The sequence below is a fragment of the Ananas comosus genome, linkage group 14 (genome assembly GCF_001540865.1).
Source record: "Ananas comosus cultivar F153 linkage group 14, ASM154086v1, whole genome shotgun sequence".
Classification (NCBI taxonomy): domain Eukaryota; kingdom Viridiplantae; phylum Streptophyta; class Magnoliopsida; order Poales; family Bromeliaceae; genus Ananas; species Ananas comosus.
In genome coordinates, this window is record NC_033634.1 from 5,787,585 (window position 1) to 5,802,799 (window position 15,215).

The following is a 15,215-nucleotide window of genomic DNA, read 5'->3' on the forward strand; positions in this document are numbered from 1 at the left end:
TTCAAATATATAATTTTTTATACGTGAATTTTAAAATCTAACNTTTTTCCAACTCATTCCTCTCATTCGCTCCTATATGACTTTTATTTTATTTTTTTTAGGAATTGAGTTTCTTTTTTAAATCCAACCTAAATCTTTTTATTATAAAAATTTCAAATATATAATTTTTTATACGTGAATTTTAAAATCTAACTTATAGAATGATTGAATTGTAAAAAATAAAATTTTAAAACATTAAATTTTATATAGTTTTATTTTGATTTTAATATCAAACTTTAATATTATATTACAATTTGCTAAGCGATCAATTTTACATTTACAATTTTTGGAATATCCAAAATATAATTAGTCGCCTCTTAATTTTAACAATTATGCATTATAAAATTTGTTAGATAGTTTAATATTTTTTTTTTTTCAAATAAAATGACTAATTTAACAAAACCAATCGATACTCAACTATATCTTCATTTAGAATAATTACATTTTTGGTCTTCAAATTAGTAGGATCTGTGACAATTGTTCCAAATATTTTTTTAAACAAATATTGTGTGGTACCGCGGACGGACGCGGCGCGGGATGTTAATATATATCATGTTTTAGTAACTTTTTAGTAAAAAAAGTTATTTATAAAATAATTTTCAAAACTATGAAATTTGATTAATTTTTAATTAAATAAAGTTGTTAGAATAATGTTTAATGTATATAATAATACTATTTGATAATATTTTTATTTAGTTATAATTTTTTAATCTTAAAAATTTAATAATAATATATTTTAATTGATTGAAATACCATCTGCGCGCTGCGAAACGCGGGTTCTGCGCCAGTTTAGCTTTACCGGGCGCCATCCTAGTTTCATCGTTTCTTTTTTCTGTTTCTCTTACGTGCGTGCTGATGTCCGCACGTGCCAGATTTTCTAAATCTCTTGCGCGTGTGCTGATGTTAATTTGCACGTGCTGCAAGGTTTTTCTATTTTCGTTTACGCGTGTGCTGATGCGTGCACGGCATCCGCAGCCGTTTCCTCCTGTATATTTCCCAACATACCCCTCCAGAGCCGTTCACAACCCCAAAATATCAGCTCATCTTATCACAGATTCACAATCATAGGGCGTTAAATCGAGCAGTAATTTATTCGACGCATATTTAAATATTTAAATATATAGATATAAATGGTGTGCAGAGTTACATGCCTACATATACTTTCAAAAATATAAACGTGTTGATATTTTTGACTATTTGATTTCTAAATTAAAATTTATTTTTTTTCTGAGAAAAAGATAGCACATATGTCACCTGTTTTTTTTATATTCATATACAAAATAGATTCAGCTACAGAAGTTGAGACTTGAGACAATTCGACATCGAATAAGATATAGGCCCCCATACCAAAAAATAAAAATAATATAAAAGTAAATGATAAAAAAAGAAAACTTAGAAAAATAAAATAAAATAAAATAAGTAAATAAAATTTAAAAAAAAAGTAAAACTAAAATTATAAGATTAAGATGATAGTAGTTCTCTGAAATTTAGTGATCCCTTTTGGAGAATAATATTAATCTAAGCACTAAAAATGATCAAAAAGTTGATCTAAGTATTAAAAAATGTACCACAGCCGGACTCTATATAAATCATACACTCTCTATATATATACATACTGAGATTTATAAAACTTTTAAATTTTTAGTTTTAAAAAGTTGGTGAGGCAAATAATAAATAAGAAATTTTTAATGAGTGGAGTGTAATATGTATAACTAATTTAGGGGTGCAATAAATAAAAATAATAACTTAAATATAATATTTTATATTATTTTTAAATATTAGGTTGGAAATTGTTAATTACTACTTCATATTTTTTACTTAACTAACAAAACGTAAAATATATAAAGCGAAAATAATTAGGTCGGTTCCCAAAAAATGGGTTTTATTAAGTTTTTCCGATTATGCGTTGAAATGAGTTTTAAATTTGTCGGATTTTGCCTATGCCTCGTACATTAATGTACAAACTAATTAATACTATGCATTAATCAAACTATGTACTATGCATTGTACAAACTGTAAGTGCTATGCATTTATCAATTACCTTTTTCGTCAACTTTAACCTTATCATTTATCCAATTACAATTTTTTTCCCTTGATAAAGATAAGACCTTTAAAATTATTTATATGACATAAATAGGAAAAATAATAGGTTACATGGTATATACGAGCAAACGCGAGATTGAGGTGTAAACAATAATTTTTAGTCTAAGAAAGGACTAAAATGAAATATGATTAAGGGTTTAGGGACTCGTTAGTAAACGTATTATAGCGTTGTAAATGTGGAAATCAAAAGCTTTATTAGGAACCAAATTGAAACTTGTGTGAACATTCACAAAGACCAGCAATTCAATTTACCCATTTTAAGTTTCTGACCGTAAAAAACATTTAATTATTTTTATAAAATAACTATATGACTTACTTATTTCATTTTATTTTAAAAAGTACCAAACAATTATTAAATTTTGAAATTTGATATATATATATATATATTTTATAATGATCAATACTTTTATGTTTTTTAGTATTCGTTGTTGGCTTAAATGGACCAACATTCTATCATGTGACGGAAGGCCAGGTTGGACTTAGTGATATGCGAGATGATGTAAGGTTGGGTTTGGTCGAATCATATTTGAAGTGGCATGAGGCTAGTTGGGCCGAGTCACAATCAAAATGCATTGATGCTGTGTCTGTATGCTTTAAGTGAATTGATTGGTAACATTCAGAACGTCCGGCGGAGAATTTGATAATAATCTAATTAATATACTATGAATGCAGAAAACTAAAAACATTAATATATAATTCACTTTGTATTTTATTAATATAAAAAGTACTTGAATTAGCTAATAAATTCACAGATTTTTTAATTTTTTTTATCAATATTTGTGTGGAAATAAAAAAAATTTGAAGAAGTATTTGGGCAACAAACCAAGTGTTTGTGATTTGTGATGGAGGATTCAAAAATTTAGAGAATTTTGTCTCTATATTTTAAACAGTACGAGGACTAAACTGCAATATAGGATGACATAGGGACTATTAGCACATTTCACCATCGTCCTTTTGTTAGATCATTTTTTTTTTTATCAGGGTATATTAGTAAAATCGCATTTCTCGCACCTGATTCCACCAACGACCGTGGAATCTGCTCCCCGTCGATTCAACATAATTCTCCCTCCTCAAAAAAATCTCCGCCCCCACCCCCACCCCCATTACCCACACTACGTCCCCCCATGGCGGCACACGGCGACCTCGAATCCTCGCTCCTCCGCGATCCTGCGCCGCCCCGGCGCACCCGCACCCTCGTCCCCGCCGCCCTCCTCTGTAACGATCCCACAACCCTTTCTCTCGATCTCTTCCCGATCATCTCAAACCCTAACGTCAAATCGCTGTTGTTGCTGTTCTTATTGTTGCTGTTGCTTTTTTGGGGATTGATCCGCAGTTCTAGGGCTTTTCCTCCTCTACTGCGGCGTCGTCGTCGTCGTCGTCGTCTTCGAGAGCGGGGGGGATTGGGGCGAGGAGGAGGAGCAGGGGAGGCGTCGATGGCGATGGGGGAGGGGGGAGGGGGAGGGCGAGGTGGAGTCGGAGGTGGGAGTGGTGGCGGCGGACGACGGGAGGTGCTCGGAGGTGGGGGCGGCGGCGCTGAGGGCCGGGGGCCACGCCGTCGACGCCGCGGTGGCCGCGGCGCTCTGCCTCGGCGTCGTCCACCCCGTCTCCAGCGGCCTCGGCGGCGGCTCCTNCTTCCTCGTCCTGCGCGCCGCCGCCTCCGGCCGCGCCCTCGCCATCGACGCCAGGGAGACTGCGCCCTCCGCCGCGTCCCAGGTTCGGATCCCCCACGCCTCTCCCCCCGCCCCCCTCGCTCTCTCTCTCTATATGTTTCTCTCTCTATGTCTCTCTCTCACTATGTTTCTCTCTGTACGTCTCTCTCTGAACTATTGTCTTGTCTAACCTAAAGAGAGAATTTTTCTCTATATAGCCTCTTTTTAATAAAATATTTTTAATTTAACCTTATTTTTATAAATTAGAAAAAAATAAGTTAATAACTTTTTTTATAGATTAATATTTTAAGTGGGTGGAAGATTTTTTTTTTTTTTTCTCTTCTTTCTCCTATTTTCCAAATGTCAGAAGTTATAAATTTATCATTATTCTTACTCTTATATTTTTGTAGTCTGTTTTATACGTGCAATAAATTGCCAATCTTTTGTTGATAACTATTACTATGTTGAGACACTAACAATGATCATACAATTAATGATTATTGGCAATCATATTCTGATTCTATCTTAATTCCAAACGAATTTATGCAGAGATAAAAAAAAGAGTCGTCCAAAATCAGCGCGGATTCATAACGATACGGACATAAGAGAGAAAAAAATAAATTACATGTATGTGAAATTTGCAGACAGAAAGAACATAATAGATAAAAATGCCCTAGCTGAAAAAAATAAGACTATATTAGAAAAATGGAAAAGGAGAGAGAAAAAAATCTCCCACCCACTTAATATTTTAACGTATTTTTTTCTTCTAATCTATAAAAATAAAACTAGATTAGGAATATTAAAAAAAAAAGGTTAAATAGGATTTTTTCTTTTTCCCTAAGGAGGCTAGGCAATAATTCTCTCTTTATGTCTCTCTCAATGTTTCTTTCTCCCCCCTGATTGGTGTGATGTCATTATTGCGTGAACCGGGTGGAAAGGCCAGGGGGGCCCGGAAAGAGTGGATTTTAGCAGGAGTTATTACCTGCACCGGGTGTATCTTATTTTATGCACCATACTCCTAAATACTCATATAAAGATACAATAACGGAGGCTTCAAAATCAAACCTTGATTCATGTTAGGATTTGGTTAGATTTGTAGTTGAATCCTATTTAGATAAGAATTAATATTTAAATCTGTTGGAGATAAATTAAGATTTAAATATTAATTAGAGGATAAACCTAACTAGATTAGGACTAATATTTAAATCTATTAGAGATTGATTAAGATAGATTTAGATATTAATTGGAGTAGAAATCCTAAATATATTAGGATTGGGGTACGTTTTAGTGGAGCCTTATAAATAGCTCTTTGTGGGTTTGCTTTTGAGGTGAGTACGGGAGAGAGAAAAAAGAGCTCTTGGGTGCCGTACTAGAGAGAGAAAAAGAGAGAGAGAGTTATTCAATGAGTTGAGTGCATCTAGTGCACGGGTGCGCGTGGATGATTGTCTTCTTTGTGGGATCATAGAAGACGAGAGAAGGGTAGAAGAAATTCAAAAAAGAGGGCTCGAGTTGTAGCTACTCTGTTGCAGAAGAGGAGTCAGGTGTAATCTTCTCTTATTTAATGAATCTTATTTTACCTGCATATGTTTCTCTTTTATGATTGTATCAGCTTTTGCTGAGGAGACGGGTTTATGGTCAAAACCCGATTTGACGTTTCCGTTGCGGAATCCCAACAATCGATACCGGATCCACAGCAGTCGGTATTGGAGCGGATTGCGGATTCACGAGATCCGGTACCGGGGCGAGTACCCGATTCCCAACAAGTGGTATCAGAGCCGAAGGTTACCGATTTGCCGGAGAGATCGACGGAGATGGCCACGAAATTCGAAATCGAGAAGTTCGACGGCAAGAACAATTTCGGATTATGGCAAATTAAAGTACGAGCAATCCTCGTACAGCAAGAGTTAGACGAGACGTTGAACGGGAAGGAGGCAAAGCCGGCGGAGGTCACGGATGTGGCATGGACGAAGATGGAGCGGAAGGCGCTGAGTACGCTTCATCTATCATTAGCAGATGAGGTTCTTTACAATGTAGCCGGCGAGACGACACCGGCGAAATTGTGGAAGAAATTGGAAGATCTGTACATGACCAAATCCCTGACGAACAGATTGTATCTGAAGCAGCGACTGTTTACGTTGCGGATGCAAGAAGCGGCGAGCCTACATGATCATCTAAATGAGTTCAACAAGGTGGTGGCCCAGTTGACCAGCATCGGAGTCAATCTGGATGACGAAGACAAGGCGTTGATCCTACTATCTTCGCTGCCGACGGCATATGAGCATCTGGTGACCACGTTGCTTTATGGCAAGGAGTCCATAAGCGTAGAGGCGGTCACAGCGGCGCTTCTTTCGAACAAGATGCGGAAGATGACTCAGGAGTCCGGCATACAGAGCCGGGATACAGCTTTGGTGGTGAGAACGAAGAAGGTGGCGACAACATCAGCGACCGGAGATCGACAGAAAAAGCCGCTATCTGAGGTGGAGTGCTTTTACTATCACAGGAAAGGGCATATAAAGTGCAACTGTCGAAAACTTCAGGATGATTTGAAGAAGTTAAAGCGACAGAAGGAGAAAACTGTCGTGAATCAGGACGAGATGGTATCAGCGACGGCACAGACGGCAGAGTCGGAGATGTTCGATTCTGATGTGCTATATGCGGCGACCGGAGGTGCGAAAATTTCGGACGATGTGTGGGTTCTCGATTCGGCGTATTCTTTTCACGTATGCCCGGAGAAGGAGTCTTTTGCCACCTATAAGGCGACCAAAGGTGGAAAGGCGCTGATGGGGAACGGGACAGCGTGCAAAGTATTGGGGGTCGGCATGGTGAAAATCCGAATGCACGATGGGGTTGTGAGGACGTTGACAGGTGTGCGGCACGTTCCTGGATTGAAGCGGAATTTGATCTCGTTAGGCTCATTGGACTCGAAGGGTTGCGATATTTCAGCTTCAGGTGGAGCTATGAGGGTCCAAAAACGAGATCGGATCGTGTGCGAGGCGAACAAGCGTGGGAACTTATACGTTCTGAACGGAAGCACAGTCAGAACGGGAGCGAAAACGGTTTGGGTTCCAAAAGTTCGCGGATGTGCAGTTGCTCGAGATGGAGCGACGGATGCGGCGACATCGAGCGGAGGAGACAAGCTCAAGGTGGAGTTTGCATGGTGAGCTCGACGTAGCGGTTGAAAATTACAAATCAAACCAAGGTGGAGAATGTTAGGATTTGGTTAGATTTGTAGTTGAATCCTATTTAGATAAGAATTAATATTTAAATCTGTTGGAGATAAATTAAGATTTAAATATTAATTAGAGGATAAACCTAACTAGATTAGGATTAATATTTAAATCTATTAGAGATTGATTAAGATAGATTTAGATATTAATTGGAGTAGAAATCCTAAATATATTAGGATTGGGGTACGTTTTAGTGGAGCCTTATAAATAGCTCTTTGTGGGTTTGCTTTTGAGGTGAGTACGGGAGAGAGAAAAAAGAGCTCTTGGGTGCCGTACCAGAGAGAGAAAAAGAGAGAGAGAAAGTTATCCAATGAGTTGAGTGCACCTAGTGCACGGGTGCGCGTGGATGATTGTCTTCTTTGTGGGATCATAGAAGACGAGAGAAGGGTAGAAGAGATTCAAAAAAGAGGGCTCGAGTTGTAGCCACTCTGTTGCAGAAGAGGAGTCAGGTGTAATCTTCTCTTATTTAATGAATCTTATTTTACCTGCATATGTTTCTCTTTTATGATTGTATCAGCTTTTGCTGAGGAGACGGGTTTATGGTAAAAACCCGATTTGACGTTTCCGTTGCGGAATCCCAACAATCGATACCGGATCCACAGCAGTCGGTATCGGAGCGGGTTGCGGATTCACGAGATCCGGTACCGGGGCGAGTACCGGATTCCCAACAGATTCATTAGATATAATTTTTGGATATTATTTTTTTAGTTACTCGATTAATTTCTTTTTCTACACCATTTATTTTTGACAATATTTGATGCTTTAGTAATATATTTTTAAGTGTAACAATTTTTATGTTTAGGCTCTTTACATTACGCTTTGATTAGATTGGACTTTTCATTTTGAAGTGTATGGATACACCGGGTGTAGACAATATGTTTCCGTGCATTTTGACCTTTTCTCTCTCCTACGCATTTGTTCGAGAAGTATTATTGCGTGGGCCAGGAATTAGAGCGGGGAGGAGTGCTACCACTACTATCCTTTTTGGTTGTAATTCTATAACCTGTTGTATCTAAACCTTAATTCCCTTCCATTTTCTACTTGTTTTGTTAATTCCTTTAAACTAAAATTCCCAAGTTTTTGGTAAACCCTGCATTCCTTGGATTAAGAGCTGCAGAGATTACAATTTTTTTGAGTTGTAGACTTATGATTTCTCATGGAGCGGGTTATAAAAATAGTATTTTCGTTGGTCAGATATTGAAACAAAACAACAGATAAAAACAAGTGAAAAATGTACAAAACTCTCTGAATTTTAATACTTTTGTAAATAGGCGTATGAACTTTTAATTTTGGTAACTACACCCTCTGAACCTTATCTAATAGTTCACTAGGTGCATCTCGTCGATCGGAGTCATTAATATACAGCTATTTGGTGTTGCATATTTTTTTATGAAGCTTTAAAGCACAAAGTAATCTTTCCTTCTACTCTAACCCATGAAAAAGCAGTAAAAATTAAAGTTTGATTCATTCCGTACTTTGATCCTGTCGCTTAATTATCATAACCAGAATTAAGAAAGTTATATATTTTGTTTTGAAGTTGTACAAAATTATGTTTAAGACATGTGATCAAAACAATTATTGAATTAGTAAGATGGCTTGAGCTTAGTATACTATTTGGTATTGTGGGTCTAGTTTTCAGTATTAAAAGTTTATGCACTTGTTTGCAATACAGTAAAAGGTTAGGACTAGAGTGCAATATCTGGATTCCATGCCTTTCAGCTCGAAACAAAGGATGACTTGCTAAGCTGGGTCCAGAAAATCAATTTGGGCTTTTTCTTTTTTCCTTATTTCTTGAGAAAATTCTATGCTGTTAAGAGTGTGATACCATACTGATGCTTGTGGGGGGAACCCAATCCACAATCCAATTCTATTTATTTTTGTTGCGTTGTTGCATATCCATAATGGACGGTTTAGGTTGAATAGTGGATGATTCATTGAAATAGTCCTTGAACTATCCCAAAATTGCAATTATGCCTTGATATTTTCTATTACTGTAATTCCGTCCTCGATTGCCCAAAACAATTTGACAACACGCAGCTATCTCCTATAAAATATTCTTTTGAAAATTTACATTTTTTGAGAAAGTTCAGAAGTTAAAGTATTTAAGTGAAAAGTTTAGGGTCTAATTTGCAATATCGTAGCAGTGCAGGGACTCCCCATACATTATACTCCTTTATTAAAGAATGATTCTGAGAAGGGATAGTTGGATTTCAATTGTGACATCTGAGCTAGATGTTAGTCTAAAAATTAATTCAATAATGAACTCTCACATCAGTAACTTTGATGCCTCAATTACATTTTGGAATGCATTCCGACTCAAGTAAATAGAAATAAAATAGTACGTTCCTACATGCTTTTACTTACTAAATTTCAGCTGACTCGATATATGTGGTTAGTGGGATGAAGTTATGTAGACAATATTTTTAGGACTTTCACTTTCTAAATTTCAGTTGATTTCCTGGAATCCTACTAGAAACCACCATTTATCCTTTTTTGTTATTTTTACCTTTTTTTTATCAGTAAAAAGTTCCATTTGCCATACTCTTTCAATCCACAATCCACTCCTAATTAAATATTACCTAACATTAAATTCTTTGTTTTTCTTTTAGTTTACTGCATATCATGTCTTACCAAGTACGCTGCATGCAGCTTACCATAAGTTGCCTCGTGCTATTAATTTCCTGGAAGACATACAAATGTAAAGGATCAGATGACTTTTCGGGGAAAAGAGCTGCAAACCCACATGAACTTGGCAAAATTTGAGATCACCACCTGAGCTTTTAATTATGACATAAAACCACCTGAACCATATGATTTTATAGAAAAATTCACGCCCAAAAGGGGTTGAATGCAACAAAAAACAGATTGTTAAGGTGGTTTCATATTATCAATCAGATAACAACGATCTGTCTATGAACTAACATCTGGGTCTATAGCTTTTTTACCTTGATTTCAAAAATGACGTGAATAAGATAACAAGAGTCTAATGTAACATCTGGTATTTTCTTGTCCGACTGAAACAGAACATGTATGAAAGCAATCCATCATCAAAGTCCAAGGGCGCACTTTCAATGGGTATCCCCGGAGAGCTGGCTGGTCTCTATGCTGCTTGGCTAGAGTACGGAAGGCTCCCGTGGAAAGACCTTTTCCAACCAGCCATAAAACTTGCAAGCGAGGGATTTGTTATTATACCTTACGTGGCAAATGCCATGAAATCAAACGAGCAAGACATATTATCCGACCCCGGTCTGCGTGAAGTATTGGCACCAAAAGGAAAGCTACTGCAAGCCAATGATACTTGCTATAATCATGCACTTGCTAACACACTGGAGGTGATTTCCGTAGAGGGGCCGCAGGCATTTTACAATGGAACTATTGGTGAGAAGTTCATAGAGGATGTGAAAAGTGCTGGTGGGATCGCAACAATGGATGATTTGAGGAATTACAGGGTGGAAGTTAAGGACGCATTGGTGGCAAATGTTATGGGGTATACAATACTTGGGATGCCACCACCATCCAGTGGAACCGTGGGAATGTCTCTAGTGAGTTCTCTTTGCCTGTTTGTACCAACTGATTGTGTTTTATTCTGATGTATATGTAGTGTTCATGTTAGATTGCTTTTGCTGTACTGTCTTTGTTTTAAGTGCCCATGTGGGCCAACTGTGACAGCTCCTCTATTTGAGAGGTAAATGCTAGGTGTTTGGAAAATAAAAATTATGGAGCTCTCGGCTGACAGGAAGCTGGATGAGCTTCTTGTCCTTGAATGAGAAGCTCCAATCTGAAATCGCAGGAAGTTGTTGTGGGAATTGGGGGAAAAAATTGGCCTTTTTATCCAAGTCTGTGCAATCAGCATGCAAACAAAACCTCTGCCAGTCAAGCAGGTCCTAAGATGTACTACATAGCTAATATATGGTAGTATGCAATTATTATATGCTTGGATTTGTTAAAATATGCCAGATTATCTTTCCTCAGTATTTCTTCTATTAGCTTTTAACCAGAACATTTTTGGTGTGATGTTTAGGTTCTGAACATTTTAGGTAGCTACAAGTCACCGGATGCTGTTAAAGGATTCCTTGGCATTCATCGGCTCATTGAAGCAACGAAGCACATGTTTGCTCTTCGAATGGATCTTGGCGACCCCGATTTTGTCAACATAACAGAAGTCGTGTCCAACATGCTTTCACCTTCCTTTGCTGAGAAAATTAAGCAAAAGATACTTGACAACACCACATTTAGCCCAGACTACTACCTACCAAAGTGAGTTTGCTATCTGACTTTCTCTTAGTTCATATATCTTCTGCATTAGTAAATGCCATCTTGCATAAACATCCACTTCTTTTTTTTTTATTTTGCAATCTGAGCCCAATTTTTCTTTCCTTTTATACAATGTTGGACTGAAGTATCTTTCTATGAACTGGGATACTCTTGGCTGGAATCCTTAGTGCATGGATTTATTGCAATGTTGGCGGAGGGTATTCTAGTCTATGAAAAGAGATTTTGGCTCAAAGTTGCAAAATGCCAAAAAAGTGTGCTGAAATTGAATAATCAGAAAAGAAGTGGACTCTTTTTGTAAAACATTTAATGAATACTTCCACTAGAAAACTGTAGAATTTCAAGCTAGCCTACACAAACAGGCAAAGAGATGGAATTATTCTTGTGTTCCGTTCTAAACTTATGGATTGGAATGTACTACTTTGTAATTGTGACCAACAAGGTGAGGGACAATTTGGAGAGGTCTTTCATGTGCTTCATTTTTTCAATACTTCCTCTTGGCTGTGAGATCTTAAACAAGCCCATGATGCGGACTTTGAATTGCAGCTGGTGGTTTTTATTTTCCTGAAGTAATACTGTAGTAGTGAATGGACTAGTGAGACTTGAAGCTTGGACCTCCTATTCTGGTGCCACGTTACTTGACTGGATTCACTAGAAGTTTAAGCCATCGTCCCTTAGAGTATGACTTTGTTTGATACAGTTTTGATCCAATACATACCTCTTCAAAAAAGTTGCTGCAATTCACTATAACATTTCTCAATTCTCCCCACATTCACACCTTAGGTACCACTGTCTAAGACTTTCTTACATCTTTCAGGCCAATATCACGATCATCTTTATTATACGTAAATAAATTAATTATACACTCAATTCTACTGTTTTTCTCACTGGAAATTGTTCCTCAGATGGAGTCAGTTAAGAGACCATGGAACCAGCCACCTTTGTGTTGTGGATGCCGATCGTAATGCTGTGTCTATGACGACTACCGTTAATGCGTATTTTGGGGCTAAAGTGCTCTCCCCATCAACAGGTATTGTGCTAAACAATGAGATGGACGACTTCTCTACACCATCCGATGCAACTCCCGATCATCTCCCACCAGCTCCTTCGAACTTCATTGAGCCGAATAAAAGGCCTTTGTCTTCCATGACACCTATTATTGTACTCAAGGTAGTGCCAACCTCTCACTCCCTCTCTTTCTCTCTCCCTCCTTGAAGTCTGTTTCCTTGAGTTGGGTTTAGCTAGATTGCCCCAGAATAGCATTCTGAAACCTTTTCATGCCCCTCATTGTTTGTTTAAAGGCCAATATTACAGTCTATAAAATTTTCAATCATAGGGATTACTTTTTGGGCACATAGCTTCATAACAATCAATTATATAGAACTTCCTGCATCATTTTTTTTCTGGGTTGAACCAACTTCTGTTCTGTTACAATTCTGTTTAAAAACTTTTCAGGAGGGATGTAACAAAATTTTGCATTACTTGCAACAACTGAATTTATTCATAGAGAGATGACACTTAACCACTGTAAATTTCCTCTCTTGTGGACCATAAAATTGCAACTAAATTATTAGGCCTCAAAACATCTTCTGTCTGTAGAATGAACTTAAAAATTCAGTAACCATTAAGTGCAGCTGTATGGAACAAAATATACTCTTTCCAGTTCAACTACTGCCGAATTCTCTCTTTGTTTGATATTTGGTCATGAACTTAGTTACATCCGTCCTGATACTAGCATGATGTTCGTGATGATTAGAATTATAACAATATCTAAAATATTCAATTGATATAGATATTCTTGATTATTTTTTACAGGACAATCAACTTGCTGGAGTTGTTGGGGCTAGTGGAGGGTTAAAAATTATTTCAGCGGTTACTGAAGTTTTTCTTAATCATTTCATTTTGGGAATGGAACCCCTTGCTGCTGTTCAACGGCCTAGGATTTACCCCCAGGTAACATTTGTTGATATCCTTGTGTTTTTGTGAGTTATTAGTTTCCTTAAAGCAGTTCTTTATAGCTAATTCACTTTAAAGCGATTATTTCGCCAAAGAATATTTTCTTTTGCTATGCTAACTTGCCTTTTCTGATGAAAGAACATTGCAAAACCAAGAAAATTTAGCAGCAGGTCAAATTATGTTTCTGTTGGCCAACTTCTGGTTTCTTGAACGTGAACTTAGTAGTAATTGAAGCTAAATACTGCTAGTTTATTAAAATTAACAACAGCCAGAAGGAAATCAGGATACAACATTAAAATGTACGGTTCATCTATAGATCGAGCCAATGCTACAGAATTAGATGAAATAATTGGACAAATTCCGAGATTTCTTTTTGCCAAGGTAAATTTGGGTCTGAACCAGGTCCAAATATGGCTTCGTTACTTCTAGTGGAACATAGTTCATTATCTCGTGGACGGCAGACAAATTGCTTTGCACGTAGTACCTGTTCAGCTTGGAATCTAGAATAGCCTCTTTATTTTCTGGAGGAGCAGAAGCTTCCAAGAACCAAGCATGTGGCTAACTAAAGGCCCGGAGCTTTTGCTGTGTTGGGAAGTTAAATTGTGCTTTTGGTGCCTGGAAACCAGAAGCTCCAACTTGAAGCTTCTCGCTCTTCTGTAACAAGAAATTGTTGAGCAGACTGGATTGAGGAAAACCATTACTTATAATCGAGTAACTTTATCATTCGTAATGGAGGAACTTATGACTACTAATACCTACCTTTCCCTACTAATATACAGTTAATACCAAATGAAGTGTTCTATGAGAACTGGACCACTGTAGATGGCGAATCAATCCGGTTCAGTGAAGACGCAAAGTTATTTCTGGAGCAGAGGGGTCACAGCCTTCAGAGCGTATCGGGCGGGGCTGTGTGCCAGCTCGTTGTGCATAACTTAGGAGAACCTGTAAGACTGCAGTCCGACAACAGTGCCGTCTTTCACGGGATGCTCACCGCAGTCAGCGACCCTAGGAAAGAAGGAAGCCCTGCTGGATTGTAAAATCTGGCATAAAGCACATGTAGATATCTATCTACAAAATACCCTCTAGAAAATATCATGATTTGCACTTTGCCCTCCTGAGAATGGAAACCTACATCCAACAACAACCACTCGCCCTTTCCTTCATATTTTTGGTTCAGAAACAGTTGGAGAATACGAAAATTTTTATAGAAATTGTAACAGGGTGTGTATTTTGATCATATTTCAATATCTATGAACATTTCTGAATGAAAAATGCGATGCGGAGAAGGAAGGGCCAGCTAGTGCTAATGGGCTTATTATATTAGGAGGGCAACATGCAAATCACCATATTTTTCATGGGAGGGGACTCTGCATGCATATTACTTGGGAACCTATTTCCCTCAGAAATTTGATTCAGTTGGGTAAACTTTGATGTCCAAGAGATTATGCTTGCTAGGGAGAGAAATACGCAACACTCCCTGTTTCTCCAAATTTTATTGGGCTGTGCATTGTTTTGTAAATACATTCATATTTATGTAGATAGCACGAGATAAAAGGGCCAGATATTTTATTTGCATAAGAATAAGGACTTTAGTTCCACTTTTTATACCATGTATTCGTGTCGTTTGTACTTGTTTGCATGAAAGACATAATAATGTATTCGTGTCATTTGTATCTGAGATGTTTCATTCTGGCTTCTAACATTTCATTTGTTTCATTATATGTCCTGAACTTTTCTAATTGTTCCAATTTGGTCTTATAGTTTCTGTTGGTTGGTTATCTGTGTGAGACACGTGATGACTCAAGTTGCTAGTACTAGCGACCTGTTGCACCCACACCGTCAGCTCAAAATGTGTAAAATTTCAAATTCCAAATTATTAATACTGATGTGTTAGTTACATATAAAGATTTTACACTCTTTACACATTATCCGTAATTCAATGTGCACGCGGTCTAAGACTTGGTTTATA

General features: G+C 37.4%; 1 protein-coding gene across 1 annotated transcript; it reads left to right on the top strand.

The window, feature by feature from the left end:
* On the top strand, nucleotides 3,598–14,965 carry LOC109720115 (gamma-glutamyltranspeptidase 3; the record flags this gene model as incomplete). Its single annotated transcript, XM_020247000.1, has 6 exons — nucleotides 3,598–3,855; nucleotides 10,042–10,560; nucleotides 11,040–11,275; nucleotides 12,196–12,460; nucleotides 13,106–13,243; nucleotides 14,026–14,965. Coding segments are annotated over 6 exons (1,674 nt in total), but the record flags the coding sequence as incomplete, so codon positions are not given.